The 19,185-nt window shown below is 37.3% G+C and overlaps 1 protein-coding gene across 1 annotated transcript in view; it reads left to right on the top strand.

Annotated features, from left to right (window-relative positions):
- Positions 1-3,200: 3,200 nt before the first annotated feature.
- The window catches only part of ALG6 (ALG6 alpha-1,3-glucosyltransferase), a 43,008-nt gene continuing 27,023 nt past the window's right edge, over positions 3,201-19,185 (top strand). The window contains exons 1-3 of the mRNA XM_081306584.1: positions 3,201-3,321; positions 6,044-6,304; positions 13,128-13,212. Of these exons, the coding sequence (XP_081162710.1) occupies positions 6,223-6,304; positions 13,128-13,212 (167 nt within the window). The 5' untranslated portion in view covers positions 3,201-3,321; positions 6,044-6,222. The remainder of the gene's footprint in view (positions 3,322-6,043; positions 6,305-13,127; positions 13,213-19,185) is intronic.

Below are 19,185 nucleotides of genomic sequence, written 5' to 3'. Positions count from 1 at the left end.
TACTCCCTTTCCTACTTCCCCTCCCTCAAGGCTTTGTGAATAGCCATCAGGCAAACAGAAGTTCTTGGTTCTGAATTTAAAATACTTCTGTTTTTTAGAATAACAGAATAGCTGCTTTTTACTGATGACATACTGTATGCCAGGCAATATGTTCAAAGCTTTAAATGCATGATTTCATTTTACTCTCATTACAACTCAACGAAGATGATATTGTACTATTATTCTTTTATTTATGGGTGAAGTAATTACATCATAAGTTGTTAGGAGACTTTATCAAGGTCACACAGTCAGAAAGTAGAAGAACTGAAATTTAAATCTAAACCTATCTGACTCCACAGTCAGACACTAGCTCTTGACACTATATTCTATACTGCCCCTAAATTTGATCTGCTCTATGGTTTTGCTATGGCTTGCTGATAGTAATGCTATCATTCAAAATACATTCATTATTGGCCAAATTATATTGTTGTATTGTTTTTAAGAGAGAGAGAGAGAGAGAGAGAGAGAGAAAGAGAGAGAGAGAATTTTAATATTTATTCTTCCAGTTCTTCAGCGGACACAACATCTTTGTTTGTATGTGGTGCTGAGGATGGAACCCGGGCCGCACGCATGCCAGGCGAGCGTGCTACCGCTTGAGCCACATCCCCAGCCCATATATTGTTGTATTTATTCTGTGTGTATGTATGAATATGTAACAACAAATCCCACCATTATATGTAATTATAGTGTACCAATAAAAATATGGGAAAAAACAAAAATATATTGTACTTACCAAACAAAATGCATTTACTGAGCATCTGTTAAAGGGGTGAAAAATAGTATCAACTGGAGTGAAAGAGCAAGAGTAGGAAAGCAGATGGCAGTAGAGGGGGAGTTCAGCTGTGAATTAGAGGCTTTGTGGTCCCTTATACTATTTATTCAACGAATATTGTGAGTATTAAGCTTTGTTCTAAATATTGGGTCAAAGGTATTTGGTTAGGAGGCAGAAAGAAGAGACTGGTATTGACTTTCATCATTTTAAGATGTATATAGTTTCACAGACCAATGTTTCTGAATTATATAGTTTATAATCATTACTAGTTTAAATGATAGCATTTTCAAAAAATATGTCTTTAGTTGTTGATGGACCTTTATTTTATTTATTTATTTATATGTGGTGCTGAGAATTAAACCCAGTGCTTTTCACATAATAAGCAAGTGCTCTACCACTGAGCCACAACCCCAGTCCCAAATGAGAGCATTTTTGTTGTTGTTGTTGTTCTAAGTGGTACATAAAATATTAGTGCTGATCCTTACAATTGACAGGACCTTAGATTCAATAAATATTAACCTGATTTTTGGTCTGCCAAACAAGATTCTTATTTACAAGATGCTTCATATACATGATCCTACAATATACAGGGTTTCTTCCTGTGTTTGTAACCTTATATTTAATCAGCTTACCTTCCTTCTCTTGGCTTTAAATATGTTTTTTATTCAAGTATGGTTGTCTATTTTCCTTTTCTGCTAGCTTCCTCATTCTTCAGCAAATGAAAAGTTGTCATCTCTCCCTCTTTAGTGCCAGTTTCTTTCCAGGGATCTGATTCATAACTGGCACCTGATATTACTAATTTGTTGTTCTGACGTCACCTTGAACTCAATACAATGCACCATCTCCTTGAACTCAATACAATGCACCATCTTTCTCTCCAACCAGCTAAGTCGTCTCCAGGCTACCCAAGATCTATCAGTTCTAGAAATTCATACTTGAAGACTTGGGAGCCATCTTTAATTTTTCCCTCTCCTTTGTTTCATTTCCACATATTTAGTATGTTACTAAGACCTATATATTTTCCCTCTTGCCTTGATCCCTTCCTCTCCAGTTCTACTATTATCATCTCAATCCAGATCCTTGTCTAACCATGCATGCACTACTATAATAATTTTCTACCTCTCCCTCTGATTCATCTGATCCATTATCACCACTTCATATTTCTCCTAATACTGTATTACACATTTAACTCTGCTAAAAGTCATTTAATGGCCCCTTACTGATAAGAGAATAAATTCCAAACACCACAGCTTGGTGTTCAAGATTCTCCAGTCATCCCTCTCCTTCAGTTCCCACCATGTATCCTTGAGAAAATGTTCTGTACTTTTCAACTGCCACAAATTTGGCTTGTCCATTTCCTTTGTCTAGATTTTGACTTCCATTCTCTTCTCTTGTCTGATCTAAGCCCAGGTTTTTCTTCAATGCCTAGCTGACTCTTCCAGGAAAAGCATTTCCTGATAGTTTGTAGTTTACAACGAGCCCAATGCTCGTTGTAAACTCTTACAATGTTTAGTGTATGCACCAATGATGTGACATTCAATATGTGTGCTTCTTCCTTTTATGCATGAAAAAGCCTTTTCAAAGATAATTAAATTCCCGGAGAGCAAAAACTTGGCCAAATTCTTCATATTTACAGGCTGATGGCCATTTATCTGTAATGGAATAAGTTTTAGACCTGGGAGTTCACCTAGCCCTACTGATTCATTTCACAGATGGAGAAACTGAGGTCCACAGAGTGTACAGACCCACTTAGTAGAAAGCCATAGCAATATACAAATATATGCTGATACTTATAGAAGGGTTGGCTTATACAGAATGGCAGGATTCAGAAGGGGGAAATGAGTGTGTTATTTGAAGGATGGAGACGAATGTGGTTATTTTGGGCAAACGTGGGAATAGGTAATTCAAACTGCCTGATGGGATACGCATAGTGGCTACTGGCAGAGCTGTTTTTATGTACGACCCACACGCTCTGGAAAATGGACGTTCAATCATATTTCTTACACGAATTGACTTCCCAGCCTTGCTATGGATTATTCGTCTTCGCATCCTTGAAGAAAGTGACGGAAATTGGCTGTGCGGCTCCTCCAGAGCTCAGGCCCAAAGGAAGATTTGCTGCCCGATACTTGAGCACCAGCTAAGGGCTCTCCACTCTCCGACGTGAGCCAGGACCCGCCCCTGATAGGAATTTGTGGGCTAAGCAGCCGCTCAGGCCTTGGCCATGATCCCAGGAAAGAAGAGCAAGGGGCTTTCCACCTGCCCCTGGCCTAACCCGGGTGGCCAGCCCTCTCGGGTTCCAGCGTCAGGTGCCCGGCTTCCCACGCGGGCCGCGTCCTCCTGGCACTCAGAGTACAGTCCCGCCCCGCCCCGCCCCTACGCTCGACGGGCTCGCTCCCGCACTGGGCGCGCGGGCGGCGCGCGGGCTCGCGGAGGTAAAGGTTGGGAGCGAGCGCGCAGGCGCTTTCCGGAGGCCCCCTGCGGGCGCGAATCCCAGCGTCCGGCCGCCGCGGGTAAGAGCTCGATTCCGGGGTGCCGGACCCCGAGCCAGCGTGGGTGGCTGTCGGGCATTCGCGCCCGACAACAGCCGGGGCGGAGCTGGTGACTCGGCTGTCATCTCCAATCCACTCCCAGGGACGCGCGCGAGGCCTCTCCAGCCCAGCTTGCACGGTCGCTCGGGGGTCGGGTGAGGAGAGGTAGTGATGGTGGTGCCACGACCTGGCCGTAGCTATCCTGGCGATCTTGTTCCTGCAGTCCGGAGGGTCTAGCCTGCTGTAGGAAGGGAGGAGAAATGTCCTGAGGGGTCGCAGCTGCCAGATGTGCTCACCTGGGGTAGCTGCATTTCCTGGAAGCTGTGGCCACGGCGGTGGTGGCCTGGGCGGGGAGGGTCTTCCACACCGAAAAGAACACTTTCAGCCCTGGATGTGGAAGGCGCACTTGTCGGGATGCACTCCCAGGGCAAAGCGGGACGGGAACCTCCTTTGCCACCTACATGGCAACTTTGTGGTGTGTGGATGGCTTAGAAAGTCACTGTACTTTCCTTTACAGGTTGGAAAAGTTGCAAAGAAACCTTTTTACATTTAAGGGGAAGAGAGCAGTTAAGTCTGAGTATCTTTACACAAGGACTTAGTAAAATTAGATATAAAATTAGATACTTGCCTGACCCGCTCTCCTCCGTGTTTTTGGTTCTCCCCTCCCCCTCCAGTCTTCGCCATTCAGCAAATACTTAGCGGTTTCCTGCTTTCTGCCCACATTGTTTTAAATGCGGGGCAACAGCAACCTTAAAGACTAAGAGGATCCCTGCTCACATGCTGCTTACATTCTAGTTGATAAGTTAATGCCACTTCCTTTAATACGTTTTTTTTTATTGGAATATAATATACATACAGAACAACACTGGACACAAATTATAAGTTGTTATTTGTTGGCATATTACAAGGTAAAACATCTTTTTAAAAATATATTTTTAGTTGTAGACAGGACACAATACCTTTATTTTATTTGTTTATTTTTATGTGGTGCAGGAGATAGAATCCAGTGCCTCACGCAAGCGCTCAACCACTGAGCAACGACAACCCGGTCCCAGTAAAAACGTCTTTTAACCGTCACTCAGCTTATCACTCAACTCAAGAAGCAGATCTCCCAGGAAACACAAGATCTCCCAGGAAATCCGTGCCATTTACCATCCCTTCTTTCCTTCCCATTGGTGTCCTCTTTCCTGATTTCTAACACCATAGATCAGTTCTGCCTGTATAGGAGTCTTTAGCAAGTTTACTCAAAATTTTGTGTGATTTTTTAATAGTTTGAAAATACAGCTTCTGATGGTGAAAGAAATTGTGAAGAAAATTAAAGAAGGTAGTGGTACAGTCATTAAGAGGAGAAAATTTTAGTAGGGTGGGGAGAGAGTGATCTTTTCTAAGGGATGACTTGAAGTATAACATGAATGACAAAAGATTATCCAGGGAGTTGAATTGAGAGAATTCCAGGTGCAGGGACAGAGGGAGGCTTGCATGAACTCAACAGGTTCTAGGATGGGAGGAAAGACCTGTGGCAAAGTGCAAGGAGATGAAATTGGAGAGGCAGGCAGGGGTCATATTTTAGAGGGTCTTACGGCTGGATATTAGATTTTAAGTGTAGTAGATATAAGAAAGATTTTTTTTGTTGTTGTTCCAGGGATTGAACCACTGAGCCACATCCCCAGCCCTTTTTTTTTTTTTTTTAATTATTTAGATAGTCACTAGGTTGCTGAGGGCCTTTTAATTTGCTGAGGCTGGCCTCAAACTTACCATCTTCCTGCCTTACCTTTCCAAATGCTGGGATTATAGGTGAGTACCACCATGCCTTGTGAAAGAGGAAAATGTCAGTTTGCTTTTTACTTTTTGTTTTCACTGCTGGGGATCACTCAGGGCCTTTTGTCTGCTAGGCAGGTGTACTCTCCTGAACTTTATCCCCAGCCTTAATTTTACTTTTCAATGCCTAGCCTAAAGGGAGGGAGTGATGGAGAAACATGTGTTTAATTGAATTTATTGCTTTTATATTTTCTCTTAAGATTTGGGCTATTCTTATTGATTTCTTTGCAAAGTTTCATTTTTCTAAGATGAAAATTTGGTGTGATTAGTGTATATATATTTTTGAAGAAAATAATTAAAAACTAAACTTCAGAAATTACTTTATGGAAGACTACCAAAGCAAATACAAAGACAAAATTCCTCCTTTTTTTCTGTACCAAAGATAAAACATTCTGTCTTTGTGGTCTTAAATTCACACGTAGGTAAACATGCTTTAGATAGAACTGACTCTGCCACTATCTATGTCTCTTGTCATTTTCCTTCTCAGAAATGTTCCTTTGTAAGAACAAACCTCTACTATATCTTCAGACATTTTACAGGAAGAGAGCTACCTTTTGAGGTACACTTCCCAATTACAGGGCTAACGAAAGAAGGAATAGCAAACTACTTCCTTCCCTTTGTACCTAGTCTAGCCCTCTCCCCTGGATTCTCCATATTTCTAGTTGTTTTTTTTTAATATTTTTATTTTTAATATTTATTTTTTAGTTTTTGGCGGGCACAACATCTTTGTTTGTATGTGGTGCTGAGGATCGAACCTGGGCCGCACGCATGCCAGGCGAGCGTGCTACCGCTTGAGCCACATCCCCAGCCCCTCTAGTTGGTTTCATAGGTTCTTTGTTAAGGTACCGTTCTAAGCTAAAGCTCTTTTTTTCCTCCTCTCCCACAGGCTACTTCACAGACATTATCAGTTTCTGACTGTTTGGAAGTGAAGCACCACTTAAAATCGCTCCAACTCCTGATTCCAAAGAAGTGGTAACTTTTTTCTGATCAAGAAAATAAGTGACTGACTCTGTATTATAAATATTCTGGAACTGGTTTTGTTTTCCTCCCTGAATTTGGAGAACTATGGAACAGTGGTCCTGGATGACAGTAGTAGTCTTAATAGGACTAACAGTACGATGGACAGTTTCTCTTAATTCTTATTCAGGTAATACATTTTTACATTTTCAAAGATAGGTAAATATTCTTCTGAGTAGATTTTTTTTTTTTTTTTTTTTTTTTTTTGGTAAGTTTACTGAGGAAGCTCTCTGAGAAGCTTTCTGAGAAGAATTTGAAGCTTTATTGGTGTGGACAATAAAATACATTTAAACATCTGATTATAATAAAAAGAAACTGTACAAGAGTTAAGTGCATTTTGTGTTTGTAGTTTGTAGTGTATAGTTAGTATTCATAAACTCAATATTATTGTTTTGGTCGGTATACCAAGCCACATACCTAGCCCTGTTTCATGATTCTTAATCCTATAAATTAGACATTAGTGCCTTGTTTTATACAATTAATATTTGTTCAGTTTTGCCCTCATGTGTATCATTTTCTGTTCCCCCTTTTTTCTTACCCTTTATGTCTTCCTAAGTACATCTTTGGGAGTTTTTTTTTTTTTAAGTGAGCATGTTTTGGGGACAAAGAGTTTTTGTCTGAAAATATCTCTATTTTGCTTTCAGTCTTAAAAGTTTGCTGGGCATGGAATTGTGTCAGCAATTACTTTCTTTAGTGTTTTGAAAATCTTATTTAGACTCTGTTGTTGATGAAATTTTTGTTGTCGTTTCTAGACTCTGAAGACTCATGTTCAGCCATATGTTAAAATTTTATATGAATATTTATATGAATATATGAATTATATGAACGTTTATACATTTATTATATTACATTATTTATTTAACGTTATCTAGGATTTTTACTAAAGGTGCTTTCTGGACACTAGTCTGCTATACTGCTGGAAACAGAAGTCCCATCTGTATTGTTTTTATTTTTATTTTGTAGTGTGGGGGATTGAACCCAGGCCTTGCAAATGCTAGGCAAGTACTCCACCACTGAGCTATATGACATCAGCCTTCTTTTCTGTATTGAAAGTTCCTCAGCCAAGTACCTATAGTGCAAGAAGAAAACAATTTAGCTACTTACCACCTCCAAATAGAAGGGGTAATGATTAAAAGAGGCGGAAAAGAAACTTTGAGGTAGAAGTAGAGCTTGTGAGGTTATTATTCTGGAAGCTGAGAGACCTAAGAATTTTAAGAAATAAGGACAGACTAACAGCGTCAAGCTGTGGACATGTCAAGTGGGGGGGGCCATTAAAACTAGACGAGGACCATGTGAGCCTCCTGGTTGCCAGACTGTAATGAATTGAGGACTGATGGTTGTTAAAAATGGAACATCGAAACTTTCAGAAAAGTTTGTTAGTGAATCTAATGAAGGAGGTCATTTTGTAGCTGAACTGGGAGAAGAAGGACTGAGGAAACGCCCAACTGATAATTGTTATTATATAAAATATGTAATTCTATTACTTTTGTTTTCACTCCATAATTGGCCTGTTGGAAAGTCATCCTGTTTTCTGACTCAGCACTGCATTATTCTTGAACATGATGATTCATTTTTAATCCTATGTCTCTCTTATGATTTTCCTTTCATCTTCTAATTTTGACATGTATCTTTAATTTTTTTATTGTTCATTTTTCTTTTTTTAAATAAAAAAAAATTTTTTTGAGGTACCAGGGATTGAACTCAGGGGCACTTGCCCACTGAGCCACATCCCCAGCCCTATTTTCTATTTTATTTAGAGACAGATTCTTACCGAATTGCTTAGCACCTCGATAAATTGCTGAGGCTGGCTTTGAACTTGTGATCCTCTTGTCTCAGCCTCCTCTCAGCTGCTGGTATTACAGGTGTGTGCCACCGCACCTGGTATTAAATGAAAATTTTAACTGATAATTTGTTTGAAGTGTTTATGTTGATGTGGAGTTAAATAGAATTAAAATTAGACTATAGGAAAAAATAATACAAATTTTAAAATCACAGTATTTCATTGTTGCTGGTATGTATAATCAAATGCTCAATGGACATTCTGTTCCTGTGGCTTCCATATAATAATTCATCTCACATCTCTCATGAAGTCTTAAGTTTTATTCAGTTATATTTACCATCTGGAAAACAGGACCCTGCTGCTTATTTTAAACCTTGTTCTTAAATTGTACCTCAGAAAGTCAACAGAATGAGATTACATTTAGGTTACTGTTTAGGACAAGTGCATTGTTGCACATTAGTGGAGTATTTGTAGACAGCTATTCTATATTTTTATCATTTTTCAGATAAGGAAGATAAAAAATGCAGAACATTAAGATAAATGGTGTTCTGATCCAGTTCTCCAACCCCATTACAAAGAATATGACATATTCACCATTTGCATGCGAAAAACCGCTGTGCCATAGAAGCTGGGAGACTTAACACATAATAGCTGTGATGCTGCTGAGGGATTTCCCCCGCCCCCACTTGTTAGTTAAAATACTTTTCTGTTATAATTTGTTTTTTAGTTTCCATTTGTTTCACATTCTTTTAAGGTTCTAATTAGGAAGCACTAGTGTAAGAGAAAAGTATCATTCCTGTTTACCATTCTAGGTTTTCTGTTGGGGTCCCCAAACAAAAGACAGATTAGCAAGAGAAAAACATACAGATTTATTCAGTAGGACAGACCAACAGCAACATGGGAGCCTTCACAAGGAAATGAAGACCTGAAGAAACAATTAAACCTGAGCATTTTTGTACTAGGTTGGATGAAGAACAGAAACATGATAGGACAAAAGGAATATGAGCTCAGAGTGGTAAACTGGGAGAAACTTGGCAAAGCTGATCATTTTTTTCCTGGTTGTCCTTCCATCTTTGGAGACACGGATGCCCCTTTCCTCTGGTTATAGGAGGACATTTGTCACATCAGGGTTTTATGGCCTGCTTCAGGGGAAGGTCAGAGAGTCCTTCTTGCACCTTCTATTTCTCAAATTCCTTCAACTTAAAATATGTAGAATGCCAAGGTGCCATATTTTGGGTAGCACATTCAGAACCCCGTCATACTCAAGTGAGAAACTGGTTAGCTTGCTTACTGTGAATGCATCCTTCTTCCTTTGGAAACATGCATATAATTTATGCAAACTACTAATATATATTAATTTAATGTTTTCTAAAATGCATACCTCTTATGTTATTGGAGTTTATTATGTAATTTTCACACACCTGAAATATTGAATAAATATTGCTTGTTGCTTTTAAATAATCTATGGGGAGTCGACAAATTCTGATTTTAATATTAAGTATTATAATTTATAGAAATTTCATAATTGTTCTACACTTGATTTAAAGTGTTACCATTGTCTTTAGAGAAAATAACACTTGAACTGAGAAGGGTTATCTTATTTTAATAATCTTTTTATTCCAAAGTTGTATTGATTGCTTAGGAAAAGAAAGTCATACAGAATCAATCATTGTTGAAGTGTGACTGTGTTCTATTCAATTGGTCAGTTTCTTTGAACTTAACACTTAATCACGGCTATTTATAAGGACTCACAGGACTCAGTTGAGTTACATATAAATGGGATTTTATTACCGAAAAATTTTAGCCAAATCTCCTTTTCTTAGAATGTAAAATAAAGTATGTGTTAACAAAGAAACTACCTGTGCTGTAGATTCAAACATAATTCTGAATAGTTCTGCAATTAATAAAATGAACATTTAAGTGGTACTTTAAGCCAATTTTCCTGTGAATGAGACAAAATTGAAGTTCTGTACATATATATCAGTGTGTTTTCTTAGGTAATTCTTAATCTTATGTAAATGAATTTGTAGGATTAATCACTGTGGAAGGAATCCTTTTTGCCCTTCCCAAGTGAAGCTCCCATAGGTACAGTTGGGTTGTCCTTCTAGGTTGCTTTAAGGGCACTTTAGCAGTTTTAAAAACTTAAGTACTAATTTCATAGCCAGTGTCAGCTGAATTTATTGAAGTAGGTCAGACTCTGGATAAAAACTTGTTTCCCAACCCTAAAGAGAGTCATTATCCATTCTTCTATTTGTGAGAGATTGGTAATAAATTCTTCCACACTGACCACAAGTCTAGAGCAATTTCAGAAAATCTAGATAGTTGGATTTTTTGAGGTATAGGAAATTACTTAAAATCCTCTCTTGACTTTTATTATCCCAGTGGTCCAAACCCAAACAAAAAACGAACAAAAAACTAAAAACCCCAACTCTCTTCCTTCTCCAAAGTAAGCCATATTTGTTGGTTATATTCATTGAAATAGAAACACTTTCCTATAAAAATGTACATGTAGGGGCTGGGGTGGTGGCTCAGTGGTAGAGCCCTTGCCTAGCATGCAAGAGGCACTGGGTTTAATTCTTAGCACCACATATAAATAATAAAATAAAGGTCCATTGACAACTAAAAAAAAAAAAAGTACATGTAAATAATGCAGTTAATTAATTGGGGGAATTCTTTTCCTTTTTGTTTTCTCCCTGTGCTGGGAATTGAAGGCAGGGCCTTACACATATGAGGCAAGAGCTCGACCACTGAGGTACATACCCAGCCCTTTTTGAATTTTATTTTGAGGCAGAACTCATTAGATTGCCCAGGCTGGCCTGGGACCTGTGATCCTTTTGCTTCAACCTCCTGAGTAGCTTGGGTTATACGCATGTGCCACCATACCCAGCTTTTTCTTTTTTTAAAAATTTTGTTTTATGTTATTCTCTCTTTGTTCAGTTGAATTAAGCAAGTTTCTAATGTATCTCTAGCAATCTGCTTCCTATGAACTCTATAAAGTAAATTTCTCTGTCTATGGGAACTAAAATTCTTATTTGGATAGTGATTAGGAAATGGTGTTAGTCATGATGAAACGTGATGCTGAAAGGATAAGTACTGAGATGAAGTCAATAATTAATGACCAATATGTTTTTAATTTATGAGAGAAGCTTCATGGAGGATTTAGGATTCAAGGTGATTCTTTTCTTTCTTTCTTTCTTTCCTTTCTCCTCCCAGTGCTAGGGACTGACCCTGGGGTCTCATACCTGTAAGGCAAGCCCTCTGCCCCTGAGCTACACTTTCAGCCCCTTGAGGTGGTTCTTGAAGGTTGGTTATGAATTGATAGAAGAGGTAAATGGAAAAAGGTATAAGCAGCATGAACAGAGAGAGGCTTAGACTTTCAAAGGGCCAGGCAGTAATTTAAAGATGTTTTGGGGCAAGAACCAATATTTGAGCATTGTGTTCAAGCACCCTTGGCATAATTAATTGATCTGCCATCATAAATTAACATTGCACATCTAGCAAGTATAAAATCAAATTCAAGTCTCATGAACTCAAAATCCTGGCTATATCACACTAATTATACCAGCTTGCTTGCCATTAGCATTCATGAAGAATCTGTTAGGTGCCATTGGTAGAGTCTAGTAGGTGTTATTATTATCTTGAGGCTACAAATGAATAAGATATGGTTCATCCTGAACGAGTGGTGTGTGTGTGTGTGTGTGTGTGTGTGTGTGTGTGTGTATGGGTATGGGTATACATGGGTGGGTGATTTCTTGTGTCAGTTGAATGATTGAGTCAATGTGTATATGCTATAGAGTTGTTAATCTATTTTTCCCTTAATTGTTTCACAGTGGGACTATCTCTCTGGATGTAGATTCTAACATTTAAAGAATATTGGTATAATAACAAACATTTAATGAAAATAGTTTACGTAATTGTGGTGTTACAAAGCTGGAGAAAATCTGAGTTGGATTTTAGTGGGCAGTGGTATGTCCTTATTCAACTGATTAATGAGTACATTTGACTGTGTCTTCCACCTTACTTACTGTCTTAAAAACCTGTGAATCTATTGTACCTCTTGGAGCTTTCTCAGTTTTGTAGTCAGCTGCTAGTTAAAGAGTGAAAGGGTGTTTACCGTTTACTAAAAGAAAATACCTTTGTTGTCACTTAAGGGTAATAACCTACTTAAACAAGTTGTGAGGCATTACAGAGTAGGAGGTAATAACATGGGCTATGGAGCCTTTCAGGCTGGGTTCAAATCCAGACACTGCTTCTTACTGAGTGACCATTGCCTCTGTTTTTCTAGCTTTAAAATGGGGATGATAATAACTATAATACTTACTGGGATGGAGGTATAGATCAGAAGTACATTGCTTGCCTAGCATGTGATTCCCAGCCCTGCAAAACAAAACAAAAATGTCTAGCATTATCAAATGTTAGTTATTAAAAGTTCATTATCCCTTATTTACAATTATGAGGAAAAAGTTATAAACTGAAAGTTTTTACATAACTCATTTGGTAGGAAAGCCTACCAAAGTGACTAATTTTTTTCATATATACTCTATTTTTAGTTCTATACTTGACCTTTAATTATTTATAGTTTGTACAAAAACATAAAACATAGATGTTTGTTACTATAATTTTTTTAAAATTGTTGACGGACCTTTATTTTATTCATTTATTTGTATGTGGTGCTGAGAATCAAACCCAGTGCCTCACACAGGCAAGGCAACCGCTCTACCACTGAGCCACAACCCCAGCCCTGTTATTATAATTTTTATGATACTCATTGGACAGTATACTTGAAATTCTTTCTCATGAAGTAAAAATAAACTTGGCTACCTTATTTTTAATTGAGTATTAACAGTAGCTTATACTGATTGACTGTTTCCTGTGTGCCAGGCACTGTTGGGTAGTTTAGGTCTGCTATCTTACTTGTTCTAGTACTCCCCGAGGCAGGCTCTGTTGATCCTGTTTTGAATGCGCACAAGCTTAGGGAGGCTGAATCACTGGGTATGTTAGCATGCCAGGATTCAGACCTTATTTCTCTTGACTTTTTTTTTTTTTTTTTAAATTCCTGAGTTCTTTCCCAAACTTATACTCCCTCTGTAATTTAGAAAATCTTTCAAAGGAAAAAACAATCACTGATATACTAAAGTAGATTGTTGTTTTCTATTTTTACCTTTCATCTTAGGTGCTGGAAAACCCCCTATGTTTGGTGATTATGAAGCTCAGAGACACTGGCAAGAAATTACTTTTAATTTACCGATCAAACAATGGTATGGATAATTTTAATTTGATTTTGTTATTTTAATCATGTGGCATAGAGTTTTTGAAGATATTTAAAAGGAAAACACTGTTTTTTTTATCTTGAGCATCATCATCTCCTGCATACTGATGGTGTTTTTGTCTCATATATTGCCTTGCGTGTTGTAGTCCCATCTCTGAAACTATGTAGTCCTCATAGTTAGCCATATGTATATTTAGTCAGTGGGATATGCTACTGAGCCAGAACTGTGATGGTAGAATACTATGTCTCAGAAAATCTTCTGGACATAAATTACAGAAATACTCATGTCCTGTTCCTTCATCTGCTACTGTTCTTACTAAATATCACTTTGATTTAAGTTATAGGTAAAAACAGAATGTCTTGGTAATAGCAGATGGCTAAATTTGTGAAGCTGAAAAGGGGACAAAGGGAAGAAGCCTATTGTAATAAGACTTGTTTTCAACTCTGAAAAATTTACGTGTGTCCCTTTGGTTCGTCTTTGAATACCTTGCATCTAGTATAGGCTGTGGCACTTTACAGCTGTTCAGTAAATATTTGTTGAAGAAATAAGTGTTTGTATGTTCTTTTTCATGTGGTTCCATTTTTGTAGCTTTCTCTGGTGTTGTGAAGGAGGATGTCAGCTCTATCCTTCATGGGTTTCATGGTATAAAATATATGTATATATAGCACTCAGAGAATATTGCAGAAATTTTTATTAGTTTTTGTTATTCTCAATCACTGGAACCGTGGTGATCAACTTTAACTTTATATACAAGTCTACCTGGAAGTTCAGTGTGTCTGCTGGCAATGTTAGAGGTGTACAGGAGCCGTGAGAAGTATAGATGCTGGAGTCAGACTGCCTGGGTTCAGACCCTGGCTTTTCTGTTTATCTGCTCTGTGACCTTTGGCAAATTATTTAATCTTCTCTTTCATTTTTCACTTGTAGAATGGAAATAATAGACTGCATAGTTCATTGGATTTTTGTGGGAATTGAATAAAATAATCCATGTAAAGAACTGAGACCAGTACCTGACGTGTAATGTCCTTTCAATATGTTGGTTGCCCTTATGGCTTCATAAAAATTTGTACCATGTCATTTTTATTGAACATATTTCAGTAACAATTGATGTTATTACTTATTGATTTACTGGATAGCTTGTTTGTTAAAATGTTCATAACATTCTTTCTGTTGACTCCTTTGGTCACTGCTTTTATCTAATTCCTTTACCAGAGAGTTGTATGCAACTCAGTTGAACGTTCTATTAATAGTCTGGCTATACGCTAGTCAGATTTTGGATTATTGCAAACAGAGGCCAGCTAAATATTTGGCATTATTGTTAATTGTTCTATTTTGAGCATCTTTCAGATCTTGACATTTAATTAACAAGTGTCATTTTTTAGATTACTAGTGAATTCTTAATGCTGCTTTCTTGCTTGATTGGTAGAATGAGATAATATTTACTGACAAATCAGAGCCCTGCTTTTGAGCTGTGTAATTGTTTTGTAAATTTTACATGGATAATTTTATTCTTGGCTATTCTTTGATAAGTAGTTCTCAAAGATTTTGTTATGAAATTCAATGTAATATGTAGTATTGAAAGATGAGAGAAAAGGGAAAATTTGCAGCTTTCAGCATAATGCTAGGGGGAAACATTGATATTAGGAGTGAAAATATAATCTTACCATGTAGGGTAGATGGATCATTTTAATGCCGATCTACCTCAGTTTTTCAAACAGTGGTATTCTACTTTGGATAACATAATTAAGAGTTGAAAATATGTACAATAGTCATCGATCATCCATGGAGGATACTTCAAAGACCCTCAGTGTATGTCTGAAACCACAAATATTACTGAACCCTTTTATATACTTTGTTTTTTCCCTGTATACACATTTATTCATATTCAGTTGCTATAATGATATGTTGGAGGCTTGATGCTTTATAAGGAAAAGAAGCTTGTTTAGCTCACATTTCTGAAGGCCCAAGAGCATAAGGCTGGTATCTGCTCAGCTCAGGTGAGGGTTTCATGGTAGATGGTATCACAGTGGTGGGAACATGTGCAGAAGTGATCACAGTAAGCCACATCAGACAGTATGCCGGAGAGAGACTCGGGTCAGGCTTACTCTTTTATAACAACTCACTTTCATGAGAATAACCAACACAGTATGACATATCATTATCAATCCCTTCTGAGGGCAGTGTCCTTGGTGACCTGGTTACCTCCCACTAAAAGATCACTATTTAATACTGCCACAATGAGGACCAAGCTTTCTGCACATGAAACTTGTGGACAAACCACATCTAAACCATAGCAACATACATATTATAATAGTATAGATTAGGAACAGTAAGAAAGTATCATTAACTACTAATGAAATGGAACAATTATAATAATATACTGAATAAAATTGCCAGCATCACTATTCTTATGCTTTAGGGCCATTATTAAGTAAAATAAGGGTTACCTGAATACAAGCATTATAGTACTATGACAGTTGATCTGCTAATCAAGATGGCTACTGATTGATAGGTAGGTAACTTATACCATGTGAATGTATGCTGGACAAAGGGTTGATTCATCTTTTGGACAGACTAGTGTGGGAAGATGTAATATTTTATTATATTTTTCAGAATGGCATGCACTTCAGAACTTAGGAATTATTTATTTCTGAAATTTTCCACTTAATACTTTTGGGCCACAATTGTCTGAGGATAACTGAAACCATAGAAAGCAAAACTGAAGATAAGGGGGGATTATTGCATACATTTTCATTATTAAAATATAAGAAATGTATAATTCACAGCATACTTACATGATCAGGTTTTGATTATGGTCTGGGAGTCTTTGAAAAATTATGAAGGCTAGGGATTTAGTTCAGTGGTAGAGCACTTGCCTAGCATGCACAAGGCTCTGGGTTTGATCCCCAGCGTATCAACAACAAAACACAAAAAGCCTAAAATAACCTAGGAGCTAAATTTCATGGTGAAGTGAGTGTTTTTGAAGTAATTAATAGAAAATAAGAATATGTTGGCTACTTGGGAGGCTAAGGCAGGAGGATGGCTTGAGCCCAGGAGTTCCAGGCCAGCCTGGGCAAACACAGGGAGATCCTGTCTCAAAAAGAAGAAAATGTGAGCTTAATCAATAATACAATTATCTGAAGGACTTCATAGGGCTGATAAAAGTGGCTTAATGATGGTAATCAAAGATTCAGGTTTTTCCTTTTATCTTCTTTGCTATTCTTCTATACTGGCTTTTTATTCTGAGGCCTTTTACCTTATAGTCATTAGATGACTCTCTGGGCTTCAAGCATTGTGATTTTATGAAGTCATGTTAAAAGCCGGAATAATAGTAATAGCTTTCTTCTTTCTACCTCTTTTTGTCAAGGGGCAAAATCTTTCCCACCTTTGAAAAATAATCATTAGCAAAAAGAACTGCCTGGTCCAATGCAGGTGTGGTGTCATACCTGGGACTGGCAGGTATGAGCTGAGCTTGTCACTTTCTAAACAAAACTATTGTTTTATAAATCAGGAGGATTGGTGGTAATGGTGGTTTATAACAGTGAGGAAGCTGAAAGATTCTCAATGTCTCTTGGTAGAGAAATGATTAGAATAACGTGTACTTCCCTTGTGCATGTGTTTTTTTCTAGGTAAGACTCCTGGAAGTGGAATCTCTATTGTAGACAGTTTCAGTGGGTACTAACACCAGTGTCTCCACATACTATACCAACCCTTAATCATACTATACTTAAAATTTGTATTTCCTTGAGTACTTATGACATTGAGCATCCTGAAATAAATTCATTGATCATATTTCCTCTCAAAATTGCTTGTTCATATCTTTTCCTTATATCTCTAGTGGATTAATTATCTTGTTTTTTTGCTAATGATTTTTTAAAATAAACAGTTATTTAAATTTTTAATACTGTATAACTAATGACCACAAATAGGAATTACTTAAACATACATTTACTATCACAAATTTTTTTTTTTAAAGAGAGAGTGAGAGAGGAGAGAGAGAGGAGAGAGAGAGAGAGAGAGAGAGAGAGAGAGAGAGAGAATTTTTAATATTTATTTTTTAGTTCTCGGCGGACACAACATCTTTGTTGGTATGTGGTGCTGAGGATCGAACCCAGGCCGCACGCATGCCAGGCGAGCACGCTACCGCTTGAGCCACATCCCCAGCCCATCACAAAAATTTTTTAATGTCAGAAGTCTGGGCATAACTTATTGTGATAATTCTGCTCAGGGCCTCAGAAGGTTTTAGTCCAGGTTTCCATTGAGCTCAAGATGTATTAGAGGATTCACTGGGGAAAGATGCACTCCCATGTTCCCTTGGGTTGTTGGCAGAATTAACTTCTGCAAACCCAAGGGCTTCAGTTTCTGATTGGAAGCCACCCTTAGCTTCTGGAATCCACTTGCAATTTCTTGCCACGTGCCTTCTCCAATATGCTGCTTACTAAATCGTGGCAGCTTGCTTCTTCAAAGTCAGTGAGAGGGTCTATCTAGCATATCTGCTAGCAAGATAGAATTTTACATAGACATAAACACAAAAGTGACATTCTATCCCATTTGCCATATTCTATGGGTTAGAAGCAAGTCACAGTTCTTGCCCACACTCAAGGGGAAGGGATCAACACATTCAAGGGTTTAACATTAGAAAATGGGGCTCAAGGGGATGCCTTAAAGTCTGTCTGCTACCATAGTGTTCTGCAGTTTAATCCTTTTTTCCTATGTGTGTATGAGTGTATAGAATAAAAATCTTCCTATCTGCTCTTTTAATTTTTCTTGTGGTTTCTTTTGTTGTGTAAAATTAATTTTTAAAATTTTCCATGTATAGAAGTTCTTTGAGCAATTCTTAAAACTTTCCTGAAACTGAAACTTTCAAATTAAGATTTTTTTTGAAGCAAATATATTCATAATGACTCTGGGTTGTTAGGAAAAATTACATCTTGAAGTTAATGATAACATTTCTTTTTTTCACCACTGAGCTGTCTCCAGCCCTTTTTGTTTGTTTGTTTCTTCTTTTTAACATTTTAGACAGGATCTCACCAAGTTGTGGAGGCTGCTGGACTCAAACTTGTGATCCTCCTGCTTCAACCTCCTGAGTGTAGGGGTTAAAGGCATGTACCACTGCCCCCAGCTTACAATGAATGATAACACTCTTGAATGGAATTTTACAATTTTTTTTTTGTATTTAATACTGAAACATCCACTGAGATTATGTAGGAATTTAGTGGGGAATTCATTTCAGTGTTATAAATAGCATTATACAACTTTTCAGGTTTATCTGAAGTATGTAAAGCAGGAATATCAATTTATTGTTTTGTTTCTACTGGTAGATTTTAAAGTTTTACTTGAAATGCTTTTAAGCTATCTTCTTTGGTGCTTCTCTCTATGTAGGAATGTCCACAAGAGTGGGGAACACAGTTTTTAGCCCTTTCATTCTTTTCTCCCAATCTAATCAGTGATTTTATTTACTGTATGTATGTTTATGTGCTTATAGCTTACTGTCAGGGCTGTACCTCATTTCCTTATCTCCAGTGAATCTCAAGGTTAAAGTAAATGAAAAATAGCTTTTGCCTTATAAGAGGCTGAAAACCAAATTATTGGTTGAAATGTAATTCTTGAATTTCTTGATGATTTCCCATTGCTCTATCTATACCAGTTTCATGGCTAATGGCCAGTTTTAACTATGATTAAGCACATACTTTGCATCAGGCAGTGACATAACAGCTCCTTATTTATTTATTTATTTATATTTTTTATATTGATTTTTTAAAAATACATGACAGTGGAATGCATTACAATTCTTATTACACATACAGAGCACAATTTTTCATATCTTTATATATAAAGTATGTTCATGCCATTTCAAGTCTTTATACATGTACTTTTTTTTTTTGCATTACAGTTCTTATTACACATATATACCACAATTTTTCATATCTCTGTTTGTATATAAAGTATGTTGGCACCCAATTC

This window comes from Spermophilus citellus, assembly GCF_964194105.1.
Source record: "Spermophilus citellus genome assembly, chromosome: 9".
Taxonomy (NCBI): domain Eukaryota; kingdom Metazoa; phylum Chordata; class Mammalia; order Rodentia; family Sciuridae; genus Spermophilus; species Spermophilus citellus.
The sequence above is the reverse complement of the archived record's forward strand: the minus strand, read 5'-3'. Positions and strand labels throughout refer to the sequence as shown.